The sequence below is a fragment of the Drosophila hydei genome, unplaced genomic scaffold (assembly GCF_003285905.1).
Source record: "Drosophila hydei strain 15085-1641.00,03,60 unplaced genomic scaffold, DhydRS2 tig00000444-arrow-arrow-pilon, whole genome shotgun sequence".
Classification (NCBI taxonomy): domain Eukaryota; kingdom Metazoa; phylum Arthropoda; class Insecta; order Diptera; family Drosophilidae; genus Drosophila; species Drosophila hydei.
In genome coordinates, this window is record NW_022045733.1 from 145,273 (window position 1) to 172,590 (window position 27,318).

Sequence of the window (27,318 nt, forward strand, 5' to 3'; positions counted from 1 at the left end):
TTTTTTTTCAATGCTATTGTTGTTGCTGATGTTCTCTTTTGCCTGCTTATCAATTCTCTTACTCTTGTTGAGCTGCAGAGGGACGAGAGTTGTTATTATTATTGTTGCTCCTGATGTTGCACTTCTTGTTGCCTGTTTGAAGTTAGAAGAAAACCGCCTGTGCAAATCCGAATGTAGGTTGTCTTGTTGCTATTGCCTTTATAGTAAATTCTTGATGTTGGTGTTGTTGATGTTGTTGTTCAAGTTTTTTTGCTGTTGTATTTCGGTTGCCCCCCTGCCCCTGCCCCAGTCCCACACACGGCTGCTGCAGTTTACTGCTGTGAGCTCGCCAGCTGCTGTTGCTGCTGCTGCTGCTGTTGTTGGGTGGCGGCCGATGCATTGTTGCCGGGCGGCGGCGACGGCTGCTGCTGCTGCAATTGATGTGAGGACGCTGTCGACGACGCCTGCTGCTGATGATGCGCAGGTGGCGCCGACGACGCCGCCGACGATTGATGATGCGATTGCGGCGGCAGCGGCTGCTGCTGCTGCGACGGCGACTGTTGCTGCTGCTGTTGAGTCCCACTTGGCGCAGCGCCGGCTAATGTCTGTTGTTGTTGCTGTTGTTGTTGTTGCAATTGTTGTTCTTTGGCAGCTTTCTGTTTTTTGGTCACTGGTGGCGGATTTGTCGATAGCATCATGGCACGAATTCGTCGCTGTGCAGACTGTAAAGTAAACCAATTGATTAATCGATTAATTATATCGTATTATTCTCACTCGATTAATATCAAATCTCTTGTCAACATACCTGAACGCTATAGAATGGTCCAATGATGTGCACAGGTGTCTCTTCATCGCCGCCTGAGGGTGGCGCCAGCGCATGCTCTGGCAGCTTAATGACGCTACCCGTCACACGTTGCAACTCACGCACGTTCTGTCCGCCTTTGCCAATGATGCGTCCGACCTAGCGGCGGGTGAATGGAAACACATTTGTATTAAACATGAATATATTAGCCAAAAAAGCTGAAGCTTAAGCTACTGCTCGATCAATTAATTTTTATTTAACATTGACCTCATTGCTGTTATAGGCTTACACACCTGGGAGCTGGCGACAAGTAGCTCAACGGTTAGGCGAACATCATCGGTGCCGCACATGAAACCCTCCTCGCGCATCTTTTCAAATATCATGTACTGCGCCTTCCACTGACCCTCCGGTGTGCCAACAATCGTGACCTTGCGCTCCGTTTGTTGGTCCAGCGGCTTGTCGGCGTCGAGGGGCGCAATTTTGAGGGATGCGCTTGAGAAGCGCATTATGCTGCGTATGTGCGAGCCTTTAGTACCAATAATTGCCCCAACAGCATTGTTTGGTATATAGAGAAACGTTGTCTCCTGCATATCGTTGGGGAAGGCCGGGGGCACCACGCTGGCCGGTGTCTTGGACATGGCAAAGCTTTGACACGAGGGGAACGGCATGCTCGTGTTGAAGACCATGCCGTTGCCCGGTGTCGACATCATTGCCATGGGATGCAGACCAGGGAACATAAGGCTCTGAGGCGCCATTGCCTGCAAGTCGTTCTCATAGCTTTGGCGCAGTTTGGTGCTGATTTGGTTTTCCGCACGTGACATGTTCTCGATTAATCCCTTCACCGTTATGATTCGCTCCAAATTGAAGCTGTTGATGTCGTTAATAGAGCTAACGGTTATCTTCGTATCCGTATCCTGCATAATGCGTTTAATAGTGTTACCGCTCTTCCCAATAATGCGACCAATTAAATTATTATGGGCGAGTATCTTCAAACAGATCTCACTGCAACAAGAAACATTTCGGATATGATATAAATAATAAACAACGTGCTGTACTGTGCTTACCCCTTATTCGTGGACAGTGCCTCCTGTTGCATAACCTCCAATATACGCTTGCATGCATTGGTACAGTTTTCCGGATTGCCATAGATCGTAATGGACTTTTCGAGGGAGCCAACATTCTCCTTGCGATGCACATCGACACGGGCCCTACTCTGTTGTGTGATGGTGCGTATGGTGGTGCCCTGTCTACCTATGATAGCGCCCACCATCTCGCTCTGCACCAGTATGCGAAGCGGAAAGTCCGCCTGGCGGCCGGGTCCCGGCATTCCCGGATACGGATTGCGCTGATTGCGTATGCTCCGGCGTTGATTTTTATCCAATTGCTCTGCGTGCAGTTTACTGCCCTCGAATTCGACGCCGTTTAGGCCACCAGCAGCTCTAAAGGAGACACGACAAAGAAAACAAAGCAAACAAAAATAAACAAAAATGAAAATCGAAAAAAAAAAAACAAAATGAAAACAAAGAGAAGACAAGAAAAATTCGATCAGTGTGAGAAATGGTAGAAAGAACAGTTTTGATGAATATACATATGTACGTATGTATGTATGCATAAGTGTTGTGTATATATATATATAGATAACGATTTGGACCAGATCAACAGGCAGAAATATATATGTATATACATATATGTAAATGTATATATATATATATATATATATATATATATATATATATATATATATATATATATATATATATATATATATATAAATATATATGTTGTATACGTGTACATCATATGTAGCTACAAACAAAACGCCCTAGGCACAGCATAACACACACAACAGCCCCCGCTTCCGAGCCCACCCACGCCCCCAGTCACAGCCAAGTCTCCTCGCCGCCTCCCCTCAAAATAGGTAGAAAGGTGGTAAGAACTACTGAGATTATAATTGGAAATATATAGCAAATATACATACATATAAATATATACATACATATACATATATACATACATATACATCACATATACATACATACGCATATTTATAGGTTCGAATTTCGATGAAACTAATTGATAAATAACTGAAAAATCAGCGATTGCATATCTCGGCAAGCTTTCGATAATTTTCCATCTATTTTATATATATATACACAATATATATAGATATATCTACATATATGTTATGTATGAATGCTCAACTTAACACGAGATTTCGAACCATCAAGAAAACTTGTCAAATCTCAAAAATCTTGTGTTAAGTAAATTTTGATCAATTTTTCGAATTTTTTTAGATGTTTTTTTAATTTATATTTTTATTTTATTTTTTTGTTGCATTGTTGAATGTATATACCTTTGCGCCTGCTCAGGATTTTCGAATGTTATATGTACTGTTTGAGTATTTTGATCCTTACTAGAAATAGCCTCACACTGTTTGACGATGCCATAGGGCTTCAGTAGCGGTTCGATGTCTTCGAAACGTGTTTGCAGCGGTATGCCGCTTATTAAGATTTTTGATGTCGTAACACTGTGAAGAAAATAGCATAAAAACACACACAAAACAAAAAACAAAACGAAAAAAGAAAGAAAACAAAGAAAAATAAGAAAAAATAAAACAGAAAAATACAAAACATTTATAAAAAAAAAAGAGTCAGTTAAAGCAAAAAGTGAGTTTCATTTTTTTTAACACATTTATAAAAAAAAATAAGAGAAAACAAAACAGAATGCAAAAAAATATAGAATAGAAATGAAAAGGAGAGAGCAGTTTGTCAGTAAAAGAGTCAGCAGCGTAACTAACATCTAAAGAGCGAGATAGCGAGCGTGAATATTATAAGACAGACTGCAAGGATTCGTTATGCTGGATTTATATATATTTAATATTTATTTTGATTTTGATTTTGATTTGAGATTTATTTATTAAACAAATTTGGCTTTATTTGTATTTTTTATTTTCGAAATTTGCATTGTTAGGGGCTGTGTGCTGTCGGTGTGACGATGATGAATGTAAATGCAAGATTCAAATGACAAAATGTGTGAAAGCGAGAAGGAATAGGGGGACAGAGAGAGAGAGGGGGGGGGAGAGAGGGGGGAGAGCGAGCGAGAGAGCGAGAGAGAGAGAGAGAGAGAGAGAGAGCGAGAGAGAGAGAGAGAGAGAGCGAGAGAGAGGGAGAGAGAGACAGTGAAAAAGAGGGATTGAGTTGAAGAGAAAGCAAAACAGAAATATATATATATTGGTGCTTCACGACAATTTTAATGCTCTAACTAAATTAATTTTGGGCGTGGTCAATCAGCAAAAGCCATTTATATAAATATTAATTAATATATATCAAACAGTTTTACATAGCAACATTCAAAAGAGAGAATTAACCACAGTGATAGCAAATATATAATTGTATGTATATATGTATGTATGTATGTATGTAGGCATGCTTAACATGTGGAGAGAGGAAGAGAGAGAGAGAAGCTGATAACATCCTGTTGCCATAACGGCATCGCAAGTGCAGGCAGACAACTCAAGCAATATACTAACTAACAGCAAAAACTCGATTCTCTTTTTGCAACATCAACAACAACAATACAAGATCAGCAACACTGCAAAAATCTCGATCGTTCTCTGCCGTCGACTGGAATGTTGCACATTTAATATCGTGTTTATTTTTCTTGGAAGTAATTTCACTCCAGTCACAGCCGCCGTCGCCACAAAGACCCAAAAAAAAAGTGAAATAAAAAAGACGAAGTCGAAATTTCAATACCCTTGCTGCACATTCCATAATTAAGAGATTTTTGGCAAATATCTAAAGAGCAAGTTCAAAAAACATGATTTGCCTTTATAAATACAGTACATATAAATGTATTTATACAAGTCGACTATCTGAACTGATATCGCATATTAATATTCATTGTCATTTCTTTTTTAATTAAAAAGCTTTCAACAATTCCAGCGAAATCGCAGCGTGTGGCAACTCTATTTTATGAATGAAAGCGCGCGCCGTTTCTGATCAATAAGAGAGCGCGCGAGAGAATTAGCGTATGGAGTAAGAGCAGAGTGAGAGCGGAGCGAATTCACATAGGCGAATTCGCAATGCAAAAGGCAAGCGGCACATGCTTGTATATGTGCATGTGTCGTCGAATTGTGTTTGTCAATCTACAAAAACGACAACAGCAACAACTGTTTCACATACCGGCCGCCTTCTTCAGCAGCACCAGCAGCAACAGTACCATAAGACGCATTCCATTGCCACTTATGTATGTACCTCGTTCGTCTACGTCTCTGCGTGGCTCTCTCTTAGTTTGTAGTTCGTTCTTACTCTTTCTATTGCTATTGGTGTTATAGCACTTCATTCCATATTTGTTTTTGTGTCTGCGCCTTTATACATATGCAGTTATATTTATGTATATATCTACAAGTATATCTCTGTATATACTAAAGTTCTTTATTTTTTCGTTGCTTGTTTTTCCAGGAATTGAAGTCGAAACGACAACGAATAATTTGCTGCCGCCGCCGCTTTTTATTTCCTTTTCGACTCTTGCTTGAGGAGTTGAGAACGTTTTTGGCTTGTCTTGCATTTTTGTTGGCGCTGCCTTTTAAACTGTTCAACAGTTGCGCACAGTTTGAGCAGCATTGCGCATGCGTCACATGTCACAACCATGTGCGGGTTATTTTTGTATATACGTCAAAGAGGTAAGAGTTACCCAAGCCCTCATTACGCCCATATTCACAGCCTCAAATATGTAAATGTCATCGCTGCAGTTCGTTGACGTTGCCTCTGAACAGTACCAATAGGACTTTGCACCTACTCATTTGTTCTCGCCCTGTCTCGGTCTCTCTCTCACGCTCACGCTCTCTCCCTTGATGTCTGTCACTAAAGAGAGGGCAAATTGCTAATGTAGTTAAATACCCTACCGTATGGGGTGAGGAGCATATTAGTTTTGAAGAATACTGTGTGAATTTGAATATGTATGTTTATCAAAAATAAGGTCCACATGCGAAAGAGTCATTTATTGTCACCTGTATTTAATGTTTATAGCTTTACTATTTAACTATTATTTTACGGTAAGAATTTAAGTTGCTAAAAATAGAGTATTGCGCAGTCGGTACATTGCGAGTGTTGTATGTTTATAATTGTATTTGACATGTGACTGACTGACGGCGCTCATGCTGGCGCCTCTGCTAAGCAATGACCTCTGCTTCGCACTCTCACAAAAGCTCTCACACACACGCATAGACGTACAAAAACACACACCTGAGCGGGCGCGCGCGCTTGTGCTTTGTTATCAATGCACGCGGCCCTTTGCGTCTCGCAATCAATATGCTACATCCACATGACACACATACATACGCATACATACATGCGCTGGCAGCGCAGTTGACGTCAACACTGGCACTACGACTGCATTGGGTTGTTTATTTTGGCATTAAATGCGTATGTACATGTATGTGTATCAGTGTGTATACGTATTATTACTTATTATACATATAAAGGCGTTGCTCGCACTTACACACACACACACACTTATACGCAGAGGCATTTATTATTGCATCATTCTGCTTTGAGTTACTTCTAACAAGGTGCGTACATGTTCTATATATGTACATATACATATATATGCGTGCATGCAGTTCTATGTGCGTGTAAGTATTTGTGAGTATGCCTGTGCGTGTGTGAGCACGTTTCGTTGTTTGCCTTTTGCTGTTTTTATGAATTTTATGAATGAAAATGTCTGAAATCTGTTGCATCGTTACATTCTACTGCTGCACTGCTCTGCCCTGCTGTCTCTGTTGTTTTTGTTTTTCCTTGTATATTTACATTCGCCTGCACATTTATTTACATATATAGTCTTATGCATGTATAGATCATCGCACTTCATGACGCATACTTGCGTGCATATAGTGGTATATATATATATATATATTTATGTATGTATGTATGTATGCATGTATGTTTGTATGCATGTATGTTTGTATGCATTTGTGTCAGTTGGTTTGCCTTAGCTAGTACCAGTGCACTCCACCAGTTGCTTTCGCGCCGCTATTGCTCATTTTGCAGCGCTGCTCGTTGTGTACGTTGACTGCGCAAGCTACCGTTAGTTTTTACTGTTTCCAGCACACTACACACCGCAGCCTTATTCTCCTTCGCTGTTTTCGATTTTCTTTATTTTTTTTGCGTTACTTATCTATCGCCCCTCCCACTATCTGCGGCTGGTTGTCGCTAGTCTCTGTCAACATATGTATAGATACATATGTATATACATATATTTGTCGTTGCATTACTGTATATACTCAAACTTGTTTCAGGCAGCAGTTGCATTTTGTTATTGTTGCCGTTTTGACCCAAATTGCCCGGCAAAAGCCGCACACAAACAAACCCATTTATATGTATGTGTGTGTATGTGTGCTTGTGCATATATATCTTGCATTTGCTTTGCCCCTGTAGAAGTTCCTTTTCCTTTCCCAGTGTCTCACAAATGCGTCTCTCATATTATTAACGTTTTTTTGTTGCTTTGACAATTCTTAAGTGAAATAAAAATGGGTCGGTTACCAATTGCAGCATTAGTGGGGCATATGGCAAGCCAAAGTAATAAACCCACAAACAAAATAGAGAATAAGAAAAGCTAATAATAAATTTACAATCTAGCGGCCCAGCAATACTCTTTCCGAATTAAGAATGTTAAACATATATACGAACAGTTTATTTCGAGCATGATGAGTAAAAGAAAAAATCCTATACATGGTATATATGTATGTCTTATGTAAATGTATACTTGATATAATATATAGCAAAAATTTAATCAACTTTTATTTCATTAACTACTGAAATTTTGATTTAAAGAGTTTCATTAAATACATTTAAATGTATATTTGCATACATATACATATGGTCTAGACAAGCGTATATACTTAATGTAAGGGTATACGATTTGTGCGGCAGAGGGAGTTTAATTGCTTAATTAATTTTAATTTTATATATTTATTTCATGAGCATGTCATACAAATACATTACGAATAAGTGCAGAGTTGCGAGTGGCAATAATGACTACAACAAAATCTCTTTCCCCTTATAAATTTAATTTTTAACTTCTTTTTGAAATGTTGGCAACACTGATCACTAAATATGAGCGATCTACGGTATGTGTTGCATTAAAAGCTATCAAGCTTAGCTGTTTACCAACACTAAAAACAGAAAATCGCACAGGCACAGTTCCGCTCAATAACGGGCATTGGGCGAGTGAGATAGAGATTTTTGAAACACTCACCGATCATAAACACGTACTAATTTTGTATTTTGTTGTTGATGATTATAATAATGATTACTGTTGTTGATATTGATTCTGTTGTTATGGCTGCTGGTGCCGGTGTGGTTGTTGGGGTAATTGCCGCCGCTGTTGCTGCTGTGCATTTTTAGTTTTTTTTTTTTTGTTATTGTTTCTGCTTTTGCTGCAATTTCGTGTTTGTAATTCTCTTGCTTGTTTGTGCGTATGAAAATATATATGTATGTATATCGGTTTTTCTACACACACAAACAAAAAACTTCTGCTCTCACTTTTTCTATTTGTAGTTTTTTCTTTGTTTATTTTGCCGTTTCTTTACTTCATAAAAATATCAACTAGTAAGAGATGCATGACAAAATTGAGAGACATGCCAACACACTCACACACACACATGCAAATACAGGTATAAGAGAACGTAAGCGCGTTAAGTGGAATTATAAATACAATTTAAAACGTCGCGATCATGACGCCAACGTTAGCCGCGCAGCAACGGCGACGGCGTCGGCGTTCGTAGATTTCGTGTGTTATACACGACATACATGCACACACACACTTGCATGCATACGCAAGTACAAATGAGTGTATGAGTGACCGAGAGCCGACACTTCGGTAGCCTCAGTCTCGCTCACTTCGTTAATCACACGCAGAATTGGTGCTACTGATATGATTATGATTTTATTTTGTGTCGTTTTCGTTCTCATTGTTGTTGTCGTTCATCTTTTAGCACTGCTGCTGCTTCTTCTTTTGCCTTTTTTCTTTTTTTGTAGTCACGCGTATGGGCTTTGATTCGCTGTCTTGTGCTTTCAATTTGTGGACGGAGGGGGGAGGGGGTGGCGTTAATAGAAATATACTGCACAGCAACATGAGTCCAAAGTAAACGCTGACTCACAAAAAACCGTGAAAAAATATATATAGCGCAGTATTGAGCGAATTGCGCATGCTCACTATTTGCATGTGCACGTGCTTAATTATCGATATTCGCTACCTATCGATATCGATGCAAATTCAAATTATAATTGCGACGATGTTTGAACTATTTTTAATTTGTACACATACGTATATATATATATATATATATATATATATATATATATATATATATATATATATATATATATATATATATATATATATATATATATATATATATACGTATGATACGTATGTGAAGCGTGTTTCACTAATTAGCGCGCAGTGAGTAGTAATGAATACTGTTGCCGCCCCTCTTCCACAAATTAGCCGCATGGGCGCACGAGCAAAGAATGTCATTATGCAGTGCTATAAATTCGGGTCAACCGAATACTGCCGAAGTATAAGAGAGCCGAATTGCATTGAACATAAAAACAAAGCTACAGGCAGATCAACAATGTTCATGCTCAATTTGCCGTTGCTCTCATAAAACTCAGAGAGCCAGAGCCAAAGCCAGAGCAGAGCACAGACTCCGATTAATGACTACACAAGTCAGAGTCGAACAAAGTAGGTCAGTTTACTTGACTGTTGTTGTTGTTGTCGACGTTGCCATTGCTTTTGGGCTGGGCACAACTAGTCAAAGAAACGCACACACATTTTTTTGTTTCTGCGTATATGCATCTGTGTCTCACTTTAATTGATTTTTAATGTCATTCGCTGTTTGATTTAAACGCGTTCATCAATAATCGGCGACATTGCAGTCGGTGCAATGCTAAACCAAGACGAACTAGAAAACAGACATTCAAATAGAAAAAACCGTTACAAACACAAACGCCGGCTTTTCGTATGTCATAACGGTACAACATGCATATGTATGTGATTTTGCTTTAATTTGTCCCTTTTTTCCACTGAGCATATGCACACTCGAGCACACACATGCATGAATGCTTGCATGGGTGGAGGAAATAAGGAAAAATTCGAAGTCAATTTGCAAAAAAAAAAAAAAACTATACAGACTACGAGAAAAAAACCAATTCGACACTTTTTTTCGTGTTCTTTCTTTCTATTCTGTACTCTCTTTTAAGACCTAACTATTATCACTCACTTTTCACAGCTTGTTTCTATTTGTTGTTGCTGCTCCTCTAATATAAATATCACTTAAAGCTTTAAGCTAATTTTGAAGAACACAACGCAGCACAATCGTTTTTTTTTTTGCGCCCACGACGACCAGCGACCGCTGACTATTACAAAAAAAAAAAAGTAAAAACAACACGCAGACACTGGCACTAACAGCGGCGCAAAATATTTTATAATTTTTGCTGTTGCTTTGCGTTGCCGAGTCGTTGTATTTTTTTTATTTTATTTTATTTTTTTTTTTGTGTGTTGTTGCTTGCCAACTACGTCGCGTATTTCCGAATAAGACGACCGCAAAATGCAAAGAGCATTTAACTACTAAAACTGAAACAGGCACGACAAAGAGCAAGGCACAACAGCGGCGAATTGATGGGACGGTAAAGCAAAATCGCAAGTGGCCGGGCGTTGGAGCACCGTTAAGAGAGACAGAGTGATTAAGTGAGTGAGTGAGTCAGTCAGTCACCGAGTGATAAGTGTGAGAGAGCGAGAGAGGAAAGTAGCCCGTCGGCTACGCGACTGCAAAGCGACAATAAATGCCAAAGTGGTCGCTGTTGCTCTTCTTGCTGCGCTGGTGTTGTTATTCTTACTTGGGATTTGCTGCTGTGTTGGTGAAGAGAAGTGAAGGCAAGGCAGCAACATGATTAGCGCGCAACACTTGCGAAAAAGGGAAAACGACGAAAAGTAACAGCAGAGCAACATTGAACATAAAAGTAGGAGAAATTGGAATATGTGGTTCTGCCAGATAAAGGGAACAGTTGATAGCGTTTATGTTCCACTTTGAAGGAAATTAATCTTATAAATGTATTCATATACATATGTATATGCATATGTATATAAAATCATACGTAAATCTATACTAATGAAAGTGCTAATTTGCAAAATTAAAATAATCATATTAACCCTTTGTACATACATATATGCTATACTATGCTATATGGCTGTAACGCCAATATTGACAGATACGACAACCCTGTTTCGCGACAAAAGCTTAACGCACAGAACGCAGTAGCACCAGCCTCTAATGACCGGCGTTGGCGCTGGCGCGAAGGTCTCACTCTTGTGCTCTTTTTCAATTGTTGCGCTTTTTCTGACACACACACATGTACAGCATGTATACTTGCATGCACAGACACGTTATATATGTGTATATATATATATATATATATAAGTACATATTCATTTGATTTGAATGTGTGCATGCAAGTGTACATGCTGATCTTTCGCAAGACAAGTTGCTATAGCGCTCTTTCTCTCTCATTCAGTTTTATTACGTATTTTCGTGTTTTTCTCTGCACTGAAATGCAACAATCCAGTCAACGATTACGTCACGCATTCGCATTTGGATTGCATGCGTAGTGATGCGGACAGTAGTGTGCGTGAGTGAGCGTATGCATGTATGTGTGTTTGCGCTGTTTTGGTTTGTGGCAGCGTGCACGCCTCATTTATTTGTTATTTCCGGTCAATTGTTGTTGTTATGTTATGTTTTGCTATGTTATGTACAATTTTGTTAACAGTGACGTCGCCGGCGTCGTTGGCGCCATTACTGACAACAGAATTATGTACATACAAACATATACGTATGTATGTAAATAAAAAAAAATTAGTTTGGCACATTCTCATATACATACATATGTATGTATTTACTTAGTTATGTATGTTGACCGCAAAAGCGGGCAAAACTCCGCAACTAAGTAAATAAAAGAAAAACGGTAAAAACAGTTGTAAGCAGTTGGGCAGCCAACAACCGCTTAAGATTAATAAAAAATTTCGACTTTATTTCGGTAGTTCAATGGCCTCAATAAACAGCAGTGGCAGCAGCAACAGCGACAACGCTTACAGCCAACCAGCCGGCTGGTCGGCCGACCGACCGCCCTATTTAGCTTTTGATCGTATATTGCAGATAACGCGTGGCTCAGCGCAGCAACAGCAGCTACGCTGCGCTGCGACATCACCTAAAACAGACCAGGAACAGAGCAGCGCTGAGTTCAGCAGTGTGGAGCAGCGTTAAGCGCGCGTGCTCGAAAGCTTCCCCACCTAACATTTTAATAGATCAATACATATGTATGTGTATGTATGTGGTATCACTGTTATTGCTTTTGACACTCAATGCAATGCTCTTGGTGCTCTTGCTCTCTCACCAACCTTGCCGCAGTAAGCTGTGTGTGTGCGCGTGAAGAGAGCGTCATATTCTTATGTCCGCTTACTGAGCTTTCAACAGTGTGCCAAAAGCTATTCAAATGGCAGCTGTCGCCAAAATAAACGCGGCAAGAATTGTTAGGCCGAAAAGAAGAGGGGGTGGAGCAGGAAACATGGCAAATTGTCCAAATGCAGCCCCAAGTGGCAATAAGTCTGCAAGAGCAACCCCTTGCAGTGAAAGACTTTCTTCCCTTATCAATGGCTAGGACAATAACAATGGCCAGGCAACTGCCTCTACCTGTTTCTGTCGTGCTGCAGTGCGTGTCCGAACGCAAGGATCTGCGAAAAGGGTTGGTGATCACCGCGAATGCAGCTGCTGCTGCCAAGTGTGGAAAGTGAACGCCACTCAACCGGTGAAATAACGGTAGAAGAAAGTCAAAAGCCAACGGGTCGAGTTGTTCTCGAAAAAAAAAAATGTTGGAGGAATATTCGCCCTGTGTTCGGGAGATACGTGAGTTTCGGGAGCTCCCTACACGTGTCGCGCGACAGTTGGTCAACAAACGCGCCAAATATTACTCGGCTATAGAATGAGAGGGAACGATATGCTTATATTATGCTACAATGCATATACTTGTGTATATATACATATACAGTGAGTAAAGCTCCTTTAAGCGAGCACTTACAGGTCATATGCACATACATACATGTATGTATATACATAATTATATAAACATATGTACACAGTTACATATATTAACAATTTCATACCTACATACGTAAGTATGTGTTTGTAAGCGGATTCGGCAACATCATAATGATGCTTAAATAAGAGTAGCACACAGTTAACGCCGACGTCGCCGTCGCAGCAGTGACAAGGTACAGAAACTCGCTCGCTTCCTTTTTGGTCTGCTCAGCTTCAGCTTTGGCTTCAGCTTGCCGCAGCAGCAGCAGGATTCTTGAAAAACTAAGCCAGCAGTAACACGAATCTCGTCATGTACTTTGTGTGTGTGTGTTGTGTGTCGTTGAATTCTTGGAAATTTCTAATGAACACAAACACAAAAAGGAGCACACAAAAATGTAGTAGGGAACAAAAAAAAAACAAGAATTAAAATGAAAAAAAAAAAAAAACTACAGTGAAAAAAAAAAAACGAAACCGAAATAATGTGGATCAAACGCACGCTAAATGAGTACAAACAAGCGGAACGTGAGAAGAGCCATGAGAATCAAGTAAGGCACACACACATCCACATGGACTTTTGGCTTGTGTATGTGTATGGATGAGGGCATGTGCGCCGACGCATAAGACGCCGCCTGATATGCATAGAAGAGATTTCGCATTTAGTAGAGCACAATACAGGAAACAAATGTGAGACGCAGCCAAAACTAAAAATAGACCGAGAGAGTGAGAGAGCGCGGACACAGAGAGAGAGAGAGAGAGAGAGAGAGAGAGAGAGAGAGAGAGAGAGAGAGAGAGCAAGAGGAATAAGTGAGCTGAGTTTGAGCGCCAGTAGCCTAGATGACATTGGTATGAATCGAAGCTTTAGCATTCAAAACACACACAGACGCACGCCTCCATACATGTGCATGTTTTTAATTATATGCAGGCTGCACTGGCCCTCAGCGCAGTGTTGTTCGTCTCGCCTTTTTCCCGCCAAAAATTTAAAATATGAAATTCGCAACTGAAATTTGCAACTGTATGCGATTTTCATTGAAGTAAAAGATTAAGTTAATTTATATTCAGGAAAATATTTGCATTTCCTTTTCTGATAGCAGCTATGACAGGGCGCCTAAGCAGGACGCGTTAGGGCAGGGTCATTATTAAATCTAAGCTTTGCTTTTGCGTTTGCTTTACCTGGCATATATGCACACACACACACAGTCTACCTGAAATTTGTTTGTGGCCTTCTTCAGTATTTGCATCCTGTTTCGAGCAAAAACTCGACGTCCTTCTACTCTTCCGCTGGGCAACAACACATACACATACGCGCACACAAGAGCATATGGGACACGCTCCTCCCTCACCTTTGCCCCGTTGACCCGTACTGCTTTGCCTCTTGTACTTGATTTCTCATTCAAAGGCGCATTTGATGGGGATTTGTTTGCTGTTTCTTCTATAACTTTTGATCAATGCGAAACGAGTTTGCCTTGAATAGAGCGAGAGAGCGATGGAGAGGGGGAGGAGGAAGAGGCTATGGGGGTGCGGCGCTGCATGAATGGAGTAGAGCAGCTGCTGCCACACAAGGCGTATGCGTAATGCGAACGAATCTATGGACAGAGGATGCGACAGGATTCGAGTGTCACAGACAATGACATGATTAAATCGAATCGAATGACAATCAAATAGGAGGTAATAAACAAGCCGACATCAAGCGATCGCTGCGCTAGATTAGAATGCAAAAGCAGTCAAGGCACAAAAGATACAAAGATACAATGCACACACACACGCACGCAGGCATGCATGACAGCCAAAAAGGCAGCAGCACACTAAATGGGGTGAATGGCTGTGATTAGAAGTTGCGAGCCCACAAAACTGCGATGCAAAGGATGCGCACGCTGACTGCCTTCTGCCTTCTGCCTTCTGCCTCCTGCCTGCTGCCTCCTCCCCCTTCCGCCACCCTCTTGCCCACTCCTCGCTCACTCACTCAATACAAATTGGCAAATGGTCTCGGCTCTCGGTTCTCAGTTACTCACGTATCTACAATCTGCAATCTTCAAGTGAACAAAAATTAGAAGCAGCGAGAGGGCAGTCGAACTCCTTGCGTATAATTAAAAAAAATTTCCTAAAGGGGGAAGGCGAAAGAAATTGAGTTGGGCTGTGAGAAACTTATTTCGCAAATGCGAACAGACCAAAGGAAATGAGGGAAAACGCCAGAGCCAAGAGCCAACAGCAACAGCAACAGCAAAAGCCACAGCCATAGCCATAGCAAGAAAGAGGGTAACAATTATCTAAGGATCAACGCCAACTCAGGCGACGAAACCTGATTATAAGCATATAGACAGATACATATACACTCACACACACATATATATATATATATATAAATGTATAGGTATACATACCTATATATATTTATATATATATAGATCATACAGTAGGCAACCCCTTCTCTTTATATACACATATTTCGGCACTTTTTCTAAGCAAACTCCTTTCGGAGCAGTCTTTGCGGCATGTTTTCTTTGGCGGATTAAGCGGAAGGCTACAGAAAAAGATTTCAAGCTGCCTTTGTCTATGTGTGTGCGTGGCTGTGTGTGTGCTTTTGCTGTTTGCTTTGAGTTTCTATTAGAAATTAGTCAACATTTTTTTTCACATATCTAAGATTGCTAGCAGAGACGCTGACGTTAACATCAACGGCTACGTCTACGCCGACGTCGACGTTAACGCGCAGCTTAGCCGTTGTCGCAACAAGCAGCTTAACATGCGCTCAATATCGCGTATGCGTCAGCGCGTACGCTTAACACAAATACAATAGCAATAAAAGCTTTAAGCACAGCTCAATAAGCTTAGGCTTCCAAGTTGAAGCAGAAAGCTTAGTGAAACCATGAATGACCAAGAGCTTTTTACAAATGTAGAACATTTTGTTAGTGATAAAAATGATGTATCTCATTATTATTCAAAAGCTATTACGTGTCCAAGACCTATCATGATTCATAACGATTTATGTTAAAAGGGAACTATATTATAGAGCTTTTGATGCTGCTCGTTATATATGAAGTAGACCTTCAAAAGCGAGACATTTTAGCCAACGCAAAAAAAAAACAAAATGTCAATGCATTTCAAAAAGCAAGTGTAGTGAAAAATTAAATTTGTATAACTAATTATATTTCTTAAGGGGACAACTGTTTCGAAATGGATTTATGCAAAAAGCTTTTGAATAAATATGAGCGACAAAAGGTCCTTAAAGAAAGTGATCAAGCATATAGCGACTTTTTCTGACTAGAAACTAAAGCATAATCTGTATTTGATGAAGCTGATCGGGTTATTGGTTAGAAATGTAGCTAAAGCTCTAATGCTGAGCTACTTAAAGCAGTTGTCGCTGCACGTGCAGATGGACCCACTACGATCGCATTCCGCATCTGTGTGATACTTGCTGATCTTCCCTACGACCCTGTCACACGCACTACGACAGTTCCTTGGGCTTGGCAGCGAGGGGTGTTGCCTGTTGGCTTGCCTTGCCTTACCTTACCTTACTTTTTTGCACAGGTAGATCCCTTTGCTACTGACCCTATTCCTATTCCTATTCCTCTGCTCTGATCTGATCTGGCTCAGTGTTTACTTACACCACTTGAGCTTAACTCGACGGCGCGGCCGGAAGCTGATGAGGGTCGAGAATTCGCTTGAGTTGGGTTTCTTATTTTCTTATTTCATTTATTTTTTTGGTTTAGGGTTTTGGGCCTGAGAGCTTTTTACGATTTTTTTTTAATGTTTTTTTTTTTTCTTGGGTGATATGCCCAATTTATCACAGGAAATTAGCTGCTATTTAGCAGCGTTGTATGTGCTCGAAGAGAGGGACACAGGAAGGCCAAAAGGTAGGCGGCCAAATAGCTGCCGCAGCTAAGAGCCTCACACACTCAGGCAGCGAGCGGGTGTGCCACGCACACACACACACCCATACAAGCACACACGCACAGTTAGAGGCAGAGGCAAGTTTCGTGTTATTTGGCGTGATAATTTGTGCAATTGTGGATTGCCAAGCAGCAACGAGAGGAGCTGCTCCCCCCTCTCCTGCCTATCCTTACAAGTCCAGGATCGCTTTACTGGTTTGCTAGATCAGCAAGCGCTGGGCTGCGCAGGGCAGGGCAGAGGGTGGGGCAAGTTTTAGGGTTTTTTTTGGGTTTAGGGTTACGGGTTAGGGGTTACAGCTGAGATAACATACGCTAAAAAAGCGTGAGGCAAGGCGTAGTTAAAAGGATGTGGCGCCATTTTGAAAGAATATATATTTTTTTTTTGAGAGATGAAGTGAGAGAGAGAATATTGCAGAATATTGTTTGTTTTATTCAAGTAATTCTCTTATGGAAAGAATCGAAAATATAATTATATATATATATAACGATCCTATATTATGGTGTATTTGTACTTTATAACATATATATATATATATAAAGTATATATACTATATATAGTATACAGACACTTTCAGAAGATTCTCACATAGAACCTATCTATCTTTCAGCCCTATATCGGATATGGAAAGCAGCAAATGGGAAATCTTCTATCAGACATTACATAACATATCATTGTATTATATACACATATACATATCATCAGATACATGTAAATATCCTTATGAAAGTATATTCTCTGAGTCGATTTGTCTTTGTTCCCTTTGAGAAATCAAAGGATCTTTCAGAAATCATCAGTATTCATGGAGAAGAAGTTAAATGCATTCACGTGTACAGTAAAACCCTGGCCATTTGAATAAACTGTACCAAACATTTAGGATTTGGTATTGGATAATGTGATATTGCAGAGACTTTCAGAGGTATCACTGTAGGTGCACTTCAGCTTGAAACACAAAAGCAAATAGATCAAATTTAAGAGAGGCAGGCTTTACAGAGAGAGACAATGCTACAAAGCTGACCACAATAGACTACAAAGGGAATGGGTGAAAAAAGGGGGTTTTGGGGGGCGGGGGCTGTTGGGTTTGATAAAAGGCATAAGGCTAAGGACTCTACGGGGAAAAGCTTATACACACAACTAACTATGCATGTACATATATCAATTAAAACAGAGAGAGAGAAGAAATGATTTACGATATAATACGTTAAAGTTGGTGTAGATAATGATTAAGATTGAGTTTATTATTGCGTGGGGGGAGGGGGTGGGGGGTGTTGTTGGTAGTTCTTTGTTTTTCTTTTTTTCCTTTTGATTATTATGTTTATTGATTATGGATAAATACCTTGAGGTGCCAGCACCTTCCAATTGCTGCCGATCCAATGGCGGATCGAAGATTTGCTCGCGATCCTCTTTTGATAATTCCAAATCGGCGAATTGATCCAGTTCGGAAGCCATCTTTAAAAAAAAAACTGTACCTACTGCTTCTGCTGCTTGTTATGGTTGAATTTGAGTCGCTTTTGTTTGTTTGTTGTCGTGTTTAGTTTTTCCTTGTGGCTTGCTTTCTGGGATCGGGATTTGGGGCTACGTTATGCAGGGATCTTCTTTAGAGCACGATATTTGTATATATATATATATTTGTGAATATATGAATATATATAGGATAATAGCAATTGTGTTCGTTTAGTTGTTGTTGTTTTGTTCTCGTTGATCTGGCAACTCTTTGGCGAAACTCGAGTCACGAAAAACACTTGGGAATTTTGGATTTAGTATTATTTGTATTTGATATAGAGATTTGAGTTCCGTTTAAAGTTTTCGCAGCTCGAATTTGGGTCGTGGAATGCTTCAAAAGGACGTTTCGCTGTTTGAATTTTGGCGCTTAGGTTTTGCATTGACTCATGTCCTTGTCTGTTCTCTTTTCTTTTGCGTTGGTTCGTCGTTTTGGGGGGATTTTTCGCTTTTGGTTTCTAGACCGAACAAAAATTTTGCTGGCTTTTTCTAATTTTTCCTTTACTTTTCTAAATCGACTTAGTGGCGTTTAACAGTTGTTTTAATTTGATTATTGTTGTTGCATTGATTGGTTTTCTTTATACCGCGCTCGATTCGATATTTTTTTTTTCGATTTTTTTGCGATTTTTTTTGTCTTTTTAAAGTGAATTTCGAGGAAAAACTTTTTGCTTTTAAGGCCGTTCAAATGTCGTCCGAATCGAAAAAAAAACTGCGTGATTGGCCAAATTAGGTGAAAACCTGAAACGTAGGAAGAAGAAATTTAACATTAATAAGATGCGATTAGCTACAAATGCTCCTAAGCAATCAAATACCCAATGAAAAGCTTTGCTCTGTTATGTTAACAGCTCACTTGACATTACACAATCGAGTGCGTGTGCATTGATCAGAATATATAAAATGGCAGACACCTTGGCTAGGCCACACGCACACGCACACGCATTAACCCAAGCACAGACAAACTCATACAATGCATCCGAATGCGATGGCAATATAGAAAGATGCAAAAAACAATGGCAGCTACGTAAAAGCTCAATGTTGAGCCACCCCCTACATTGGTGTGTGAGTGAGAAAGAGAGTAAGCGCGCAACAGCTGTTACAGCGATCAGAGGCCGGCCGGTAAGCAACACGTTGCAACACATGTTGCTAACTAACCAACCAGCGAGCGAACGAACGAGCGAGCGAGCGAGTGGGTGAGTGAGCCAGCGACCTGCAAAGCTTTTGCTATTGCTTTTCTCATTAAACAACAGCAGCAGCACTCGCGACGCCATTAAGTGGGCGCACGCTGAGCGTTAGCCGCACTCCCATTTAAAGATTTGTGCGTGAAATACTAAGAGAGAAAGGTTTGTAGGAGCTGCTGCCGACGTCGTCGTCGCCGTCGCCGTCGCTGTCGTCGTCATGTTGACTTTGATCTTGGCCTGTGTCTGTATGTGTGCTGCGTGCGTTGGTGTTTCTTTTTTTGGCAATTGTTTTTGTTGTTGGCATTTTTTTGTTTGTGTGGTGAATAAGTAGGCAAAAAGCAAAATCACGAAAGCAACCAACAAAAAAAAAACAATTTATTTCACGAAAAAAAAACGAAAAGAAGACAAAATAGAACTGCCCAAAAATGGGCAAAATAATTATTATTCTATTTTGTTTGTTTGTTGTAAATACGTTTTAAACTTATTTATTTATTTATATTTTTTTCTTTTGCTTACTTCGCTGATTGCAATTGTTGTTGTTGTTGTTTTTGTTGCTGCCGCTATGTTTGCTGTAATTTATTTCTTTTTCTTTTTTATTTTTTGCTCAGATGATGTCAGAACGTGTTTAAAAAAACTTTTCTGTTTGATATTTCTCAGTTGACTTTGTATTTTGCATTTGTTTTTTGACTTTGCGAGCGTCTGCTGAGTTATACATGCGGTTTTATTTTTTTTTTTTTGTTTTTCAAAATTATGTAAAAAAAAATAACAAGGTATTTATTGCTGCTTGCAATTGTTTGTCACTGAATCAATAAAAAACGTTAAAAAAAATTATAGCATTTAAAACTGTAAAAGGCAAAACACAAGTCGTACAAATTAGTTGATTTTCCTCATTTTTTTGGCGATTTGTAAAAAAGGCACACACAATGCTGCGGGGCGGAAAACACGCGCGCGCACGCACTCATACACACACATGCACATATATACACGCACACACAAACAAAAAATATGCCACGAAAAGCAGCAGCAGCAGCAACAGCAACGACATCAAAAAAGCAAAAGCTGCTGCCCCGCCCTCTTGCTCACCCCCTATGCTGTGCAGCCCATCGACTATCCCCGCTGTCCCCGCCAACGCGACAACTACAAATTCGATATTTTGCTTCTTCTTGTTGTTGTTGCTAATTATAAAACGTAACTGACAAGTACAAGTTTAACGGTAATCATCTTTCTTTTAGTTTATTGTATACTTGCTGTTGGCAAATTGTAAAATAACATTGCAGTGCGCTCAAGTATTGGTATGTGTGTATGTACGTGTACGTATATATGTATGTGTTATTGGCTTTGAATGATTTTTTGCTTTTCTATTTTATGTTCGGTCTGTTATGTGGGGGACCTCGTTTGATTTGAACGTTTTGTACGCGTTCTTTATTTTATTTTGCCTTTTTCTCTTTTTTTGTTCTTCTTTTGCTTGCTTACGTTTAGGAACGAACGAACGAACGAGTGTAGAAGAAGCAGCAGCAGATCAAGATCACTTTGTGGTTTCTCGAAAATTGAAAATAAAAACTATTTACGAACAAACACAACAAAGGGAAAAAAAACAATGAACGACGGCGGCGGCAACGACGGACACGTTAATGCATATTTCAACTTTTATTTGCGTTTCTTTTTTTATGCTTTGCCTAAATGCCGAAAATATTCTGCCAATAATGCTTTTAGACGACCTTCTTTCTGCTGCGAAGTTCCAAATACAAATGACGGAAAGAAATACTCCCAAATACTAAAATGACCGAATGACGTGCATGCGGCACTCTGGTGGCCGTCTCCGTAGCAGTCGCCGTCGACAGCGGCAGAGGCAGCGACAGCAGCAGCAGTAGCGACAGCGATAGCAACAGAAGAAGAGCAAAAAAACGTGAGAGTGAAATGGTACAACAGAGCAGAACGAGCTCAACACGCCAGCTAGCGCTGCCCACCGCGTGCGTAACATTTATCACTTAACAGTTCCACTCAAGTATATTTCGGCCGCCAACGCTCCGCTGCTGCCTGAGCCGAAATTCCTATGCTCAATGCACACACACACGAACAAATACATCCAAACATCGCGCCAACAGAATCGGCGGCAGCGGCAGCGACTGTGCAAACGACAGAATCGACCGCGACCGCAGCCAAGCGAAAGACAGCACAACACTCACCAGTGTGTGTGTGTGTGTGAGCATGTGTGCTTTTGCCGAAATTTAATAAGAGTGAGTGGAATAACAGAACGAGCAACGATAAATTCAGCAAACCGAGTGACTTTTGTCTTGAGATTAAAAACAGAAGGAGCTTTGAGCTCAAAAATTCGACTCAAATTCATACGCGCAAGATTATTGAAGAGTTAAAACAATTAGAAAACTAAAAAGCCCAAATTAAAAAATAATGTTAAAATGTGATTAATCGAGCTAATCAAAGTAGACCTTTTGGCACAACAAGTTAAGATTTAATTTATGGTTGAGCGTCAAGAAACACTCAAGACTTAGACTCACACTTGGGCTCGAACGAAGACTCGAAACTGTGACGCTGACTCGGGTTCGAGATACGGAGCCGAATTGCTACTCAAAAACGGGGCGCGCAGCCTGGAACTGGAAACGGGAGCTTTGGCCACGTATTGGGAATACTGCGTATGTGTGGCTGTATGTGTGTGCGAACAGATGCCAGGATTATGTAGCGCTACGTCGCTGTCGACGATGGCGTTGCCAAAAAATTTAATGCGGCGACGTCGACGTCGACGACGACGGTGACGGTGACGACGGCCACAAATGCGACGGCAACGACGGCGGCGCTTAAGCTCTAAAAAGAAAAAGGAAGCAGCAAAGGAAGTGAACCGTGAGCACTGTGTTTCGAGCTGTTAGCACCGAAGGCAAATTGAACCTTATATATAAATATATACACACATGTGTATGTATGTATGTACGTATATATATATTTATATATATTCACATATTTTGGAATGTGCGAATAAAAAATAGAATAAAACGAAGTACAAATACTCGAATCGAGTGTACTCGACCAACTCATACTCTCTTTCTAAGCGTCGGCCAGCAAATTCTATTGATTTTTAATTCATGTTTAATGATTAGAATTAGAGTTAGGTCAAGTTTGTATACCCGCTGTGACAGCGCTTTCATACATATTCCAATACCAACAAGAGAATGAAGCGGCAGCTAAGCAGCAGACACAACTTTAAGATTCTATCTAAGCACACACACATAGACAGACATTATTGAGTAATTGATGAGTTATTGAATTCCTGTGCCGCAGAGCCAAGGGACCATACGGCAAGTAGACCATACGGCAAGCAGAGTTTCAACTGCTAGAAGTATATATGTATATATATTTTTTCTCATATAATTTTAAAATTTTTAATTTATTTGATTTTTCAAACATAATTTTATATTTTCAATATTTTTTGAAGTAATTAAGTAAAAAAAATTCAAATAATATAGATAATCTATATTTATATAAATATCTCTTATAAAATATTATTTTTTCTATTTTTGAGTATCAGAAAATTTTATATTTAAGGAAGAATTAAGTGTCTTAAGTGTCAAGCTTTTCTGAATTTTAATTTTTTAAATTTATTTAATATTTAATATTAATATATATTTAATATATTGCTTTGGTTCCTTAAATAAAAATATGTATGAATGTATGTTCGTATGTATGTATGTATGTATGTGTACATTTAAAAATAGTTCTCGATACTTGCTCAAGAAGTATATAGGTGGAAATCTGACTAGCGCTTAACAATCCTGACCTTATTAAGCATAAGAGTTGGAATAGTTGTTGATGGTGTGGCACGCACAATGAGGCGTGGCAAGTTCGAAAATATTGGTTTAATGAAGCAATGAATTTGAAGTACCAGACCCATAATCTAAATATATAATCGAAATAATTATGGGCATATTAAGAAAGAAATCTTCAGATTCTGAAATAATTCTATAGATCCTATGGATCATATGGAAAGGATTATTCATTTCGATTATGGATTCAGACTGCAGTAAGATACGTGGATAAGTAGATGAAGATGTAAAGACATAAGATATGTATAAAGAACTTGCCAAGGGCCACGGAGCACTTGTTGCACATGCAACTGCACTTTGCTTTTCTCTCACTCTTAGGTTGCAGCAGGGGTAGCCAAGTGACAGCAAAGCACGCGTCGCAATCAAAACAAAATCAGCGAGAGGCTACAGCAACAGCAGCAGCAGGACCAGGATAGGGCTGGATAAGAGGTGCGCGGGGTTCTTTCGGGGCCTCTTCGCCTGTTTGTTCGCATTGCAATTGCAGTTGTTGAAGGTGACATTAATTGACGTTTAATGAGCACAAGCGACAAACGAGGGGTGGCAAATGCAAGTCGAAAGAAAGGAACAGAGACACAGACAGAGACAGAGGCAGAGAGAGAGAGAGAAAGAGAGAGGTAGATACAGGAAGAGAGCGAGCGAGTGAGAGCAGGCGTGAAGCCAATTAAAGTTGAAAGCTTTTCATGCCTTTTTATTTGCCAATAATTCAAGACACACCAAAAAAGTGCATCCTCTCGTTCGCGATGATACAAAAGGCAGCATGCCTGGGGGTTAAAGGTTATGTGTAGAAAAAGGGGGTTGCTGCACAATGGCCTGCATACTGAGTACAATCCCTGCACGCTGCAGCCTCTGAGCAGGGGTTAGACTCGGCTGCAGAGGGTGCGCCTGCTGGCCGCTTGAGTGGGCGTGCAATTTGCATTGGCCGTGCAACGGGCAGAGGGCAAAGGGTTGGCGGTCAGAGGTTGGCAATCGGCAGTCGTCAGCGAATGATGAACGAAACGCAAAGAGCGCGCGACTCGTGTGTTGCTTGACTTGGAATTGCAACAGCCGCTGTCGCTGCCACAGCTGCACTCGTTGCCTATGAAGGGTGCACGCACACACACACATACACACACACACATGTATATATAGAAGTGAATGTGTGTGTGCTTTTGCCTGCACAACAAGTGCAATACAAAAATGGCGCGCGCAGCAACTGCAGCAGCAACCCTGCAAAGTATGCAATAAAACCCGAATGCGTATCTATGTATATGAGTGTGCGTGCGTATATGTATGTGTGTATGTATAAGAGCGAGAGCCAGACATAGGCCTGGCAAATGGCAGCGCTTATATTTATGTATGTCAGCCTGTGCGTGTGCATGTGTGTGTGGGCATTGCAATGCGAAGTGCAATCAGCAATAGGCACGCATGTGTGTGTGTGTGTGAGCGCTAGCAAAATGAAGGCGGGCAAAGTAAAGCTTCGGGCAACAGATCAGCTAAGCGATTAACGGAGAGCCAAACAATTGAGCGAATGGCAAAGCGCAGAGCTGTATAGATGTGTGTGTGAGTGTAACGTCAAATGCAATCGTACATACGCATACATACATATATGTATATACGTGTCAAGCCTAGCGGAGCTTTTGCATTCGAACAGCTGTTGGCTAAAGCGAGAGAGACAGAGGCAGCATGAAAGGCGGAAGAAAGAGAGAGTGTAAAGCAGAGATTAAGCCAATGTGAGTGTTTGCGTGCGTGCAGTTATTTTTAGCTGCGTTCGCGCCACAACAAAATGGCGAATGCTAAATGTATTAAGTGTGGCGCTTGAAAGCAATTGATCACAGCAAAGCAACAAGGCAAATGGAAAGCGAGAAAGAGAAAGATAGATAGAAAAAGAGAGATAAGTGCGTGTGAACAGTTAACAGTTGCTATGTCCTGGAGCCTTGACACTGGCAGCAAGAAGCAGCACAGATAACTGACAAAAACCAGAGACTCAAACAAAGGCAAAAGCAAGAAGCGCTTGCGTCTATTGTGCGTAGCGTGTGAAGCTGAGCCAGCAACAGGATAAAGAGGCCGGGACGAGCGCTGGCACAAGCTGTATAAAACAGGACATTAAACAATTATACAAGCAAGCCAAAAAGTACAGACAGCACATACACGCACACACACATACAGAAAGACAAGTAATTCAATAAGCAATAACGGGCCAGGAGAGGTGCGGGGGGCATAGCAGATAGAACTAGTCTGTACAGTATTATATAACTAGTTCACAAGTGAGCGAGCGAGCGAGACAGACAGCGAGAGTGAGCGAGATAGAGGGAGCAAGCAGAAGCTGTTGCTGCTGCTGCTGCTCGAGCTTATTAGAAGGACGCGAAAGCGAACGCGCCAGGCTCAAGGACAACCGCATGAAAGGAAGCGGCGCGCGCGCCCTTGCTCCTGTACAAATACTTATGCACACATGTATGTATGTATGCTGGCGGTACAGTTACGCAGTCCAGCTGGCGGACAGGCGAAAAGAAAAAGCTTTCGCTGATCCTATTAGTGGCATAGGGAGATATACACACATGTCTGTGTGTTGGTGTGTGTGTGTGTGTGTAATCCGAAAAGCAAACTAGCTTTGTGGCTGGTCACACTGGCAGCCCGCGTTTTCCGCGTCTGTGGAATGCGCGCCCCAAGGAAATACGAATCTAATTTTATGCAGTCTCCCATTCTCTCTCTCTCTTTCTCGCCCACTTTTTTCCCAACCCACTCTCTCTCTCTCTCTCGCTCGCTCTCGCTCTGTTGCGCTCACACTCACACTGGCTCGTGTGCGGCTGTTGAACTTTTAAATTGTTTTGAAAACATTTTGCGCTGCTCTCCATGAAGAGGAAGCGCACACACAACTTGAAAATGCATTAAATTTAGACACAGCTATGCGGATTACACAAGCGATCCAAGCGAGCGTGAGGGGGTGGGAAGGGAGGAAGGGGCAGCGGGAGGGGAGGGGAGGGGTTGCGTTGCGTTGCTGGTGTGATTGGTCTTGGGGCAAACGCAAACGCCAGACAGCTTCAGATTCATTCATGCCACGCGCCATCGACCCACTCGGCATTTAAAATAGAAACAATTCCCGAATGCAACGCCCCAAGAATGACAGCGGCAGACGCAACTCTATGCCACACAAAGTTGCCACAGTTTATTGCTGCATCTGCATTACATAAAGCCAACTTCAGACAGTCTTCCAAATGTGCGCCCAAATCGAGCTAATCAAGAGATTATTGAATAGCGAAAGCTGAACGGACTGGACCGGAAGAATGTCTATAAATTATTTATATAAATATATATATATATATATATATATATATATACATATATGTATATGATAAAAAGTATGATATATATAGATAGTCTTTAATGAATAGAAAGCTCTTATAGTAGTTTTAGATATGTATATGTATTCACATTAGCTAGTCTTTACTGTATTCATAATTACATATATGAAATAGAATTAATTTAGCTCTTTAATCTCGCCTAACATATATCAATAAAGCAACAATTAGAATTTATTTACAATTTAAGTGCACAGTAAAGACTAGCTGAAGCGAACTCATATAGATTGAAGCATCTCTGCTGTTATCTATTATCTATCCGTGGCATATATAATGCAGATAACTCTATATATACAGTATGAAAGCTGGCTAAGTCTGATATATATCAAAGCTTTTCCATATTGTTCAATTTCATAAATTTTGATATCTAGTTCTATGTTTGATGTACGCTCGTTTCTTATTCTGATGTACACGTGACGTAAGTGTGATGTACCTGAGATATTTGAGGCATTGCGTCTACTTACCGATTCCGGTAACTGACTGATTGAGCGACTGTTTGGCCTGCCTGGTTGCTGCTGATTGCTGCTGATTGATGCTGACTGTTTGGCGGATATTGACTGTTCCAAAAAGAAAACAATATATAAATAAATAAATTGTTATTGGGCTAGTTGCAACAAATGTCTGTTGCACAGTTGCACAGTTTCCAGTCCTCCAGTCGCCAGTTGCCAGTTGCCAGTTG

The 27,318-nt window shown here is 40.6% G+C and overlaps 1 protein-coding gene across 4 annotated transcripts; it reads right to left on the reverse strand.

Annotated features, from left to right (window-relative positions):
- LOC111602805 (insulin-like growth factor 2 mRNA-binding protein 1) lies at nt 1-27,318 on the reverse strand. 4 transcript variants are annotated; one of them, XM_023320097.2, is made up of 7 exons: nt 27,104-27,318; nt 18,130-19,031; nt 3,135-3,308; nt 1,846-2,220; nt 1,075-1,783; nt 785-940; nt 1-701 (listed from the first exon to the last, which is right to left on the reverse strand). In XM_023320097.2, the coding sequence occupies exons 2-7, from the start codon at nt 18,240-18,242 to the stop codon at nt 312-314; spliced, it is 1,917 nt and encodes a 638-aa protein (XP_023175865.2). In that variant the 5' UTR covers nt 18,243-19,031; nt 27,104-27,318; the 3' UTR covers nt 1-311. The 4 variants fall into 4 exon arrangements, with proteins under 4 accessions (XP_023175865.2, XP_030080136.1, XP_030080134.1 ...); XM_030224276.1 differs by lacking the exon at nt 3,135-3,308 and having other exon boundaries at nt 27,104-27,316; XM_030224274.1 differs by lacking the exons at nt 18,130-19,031; nt 27,104-27,318 and adding an exon at nt 8,036-8,357.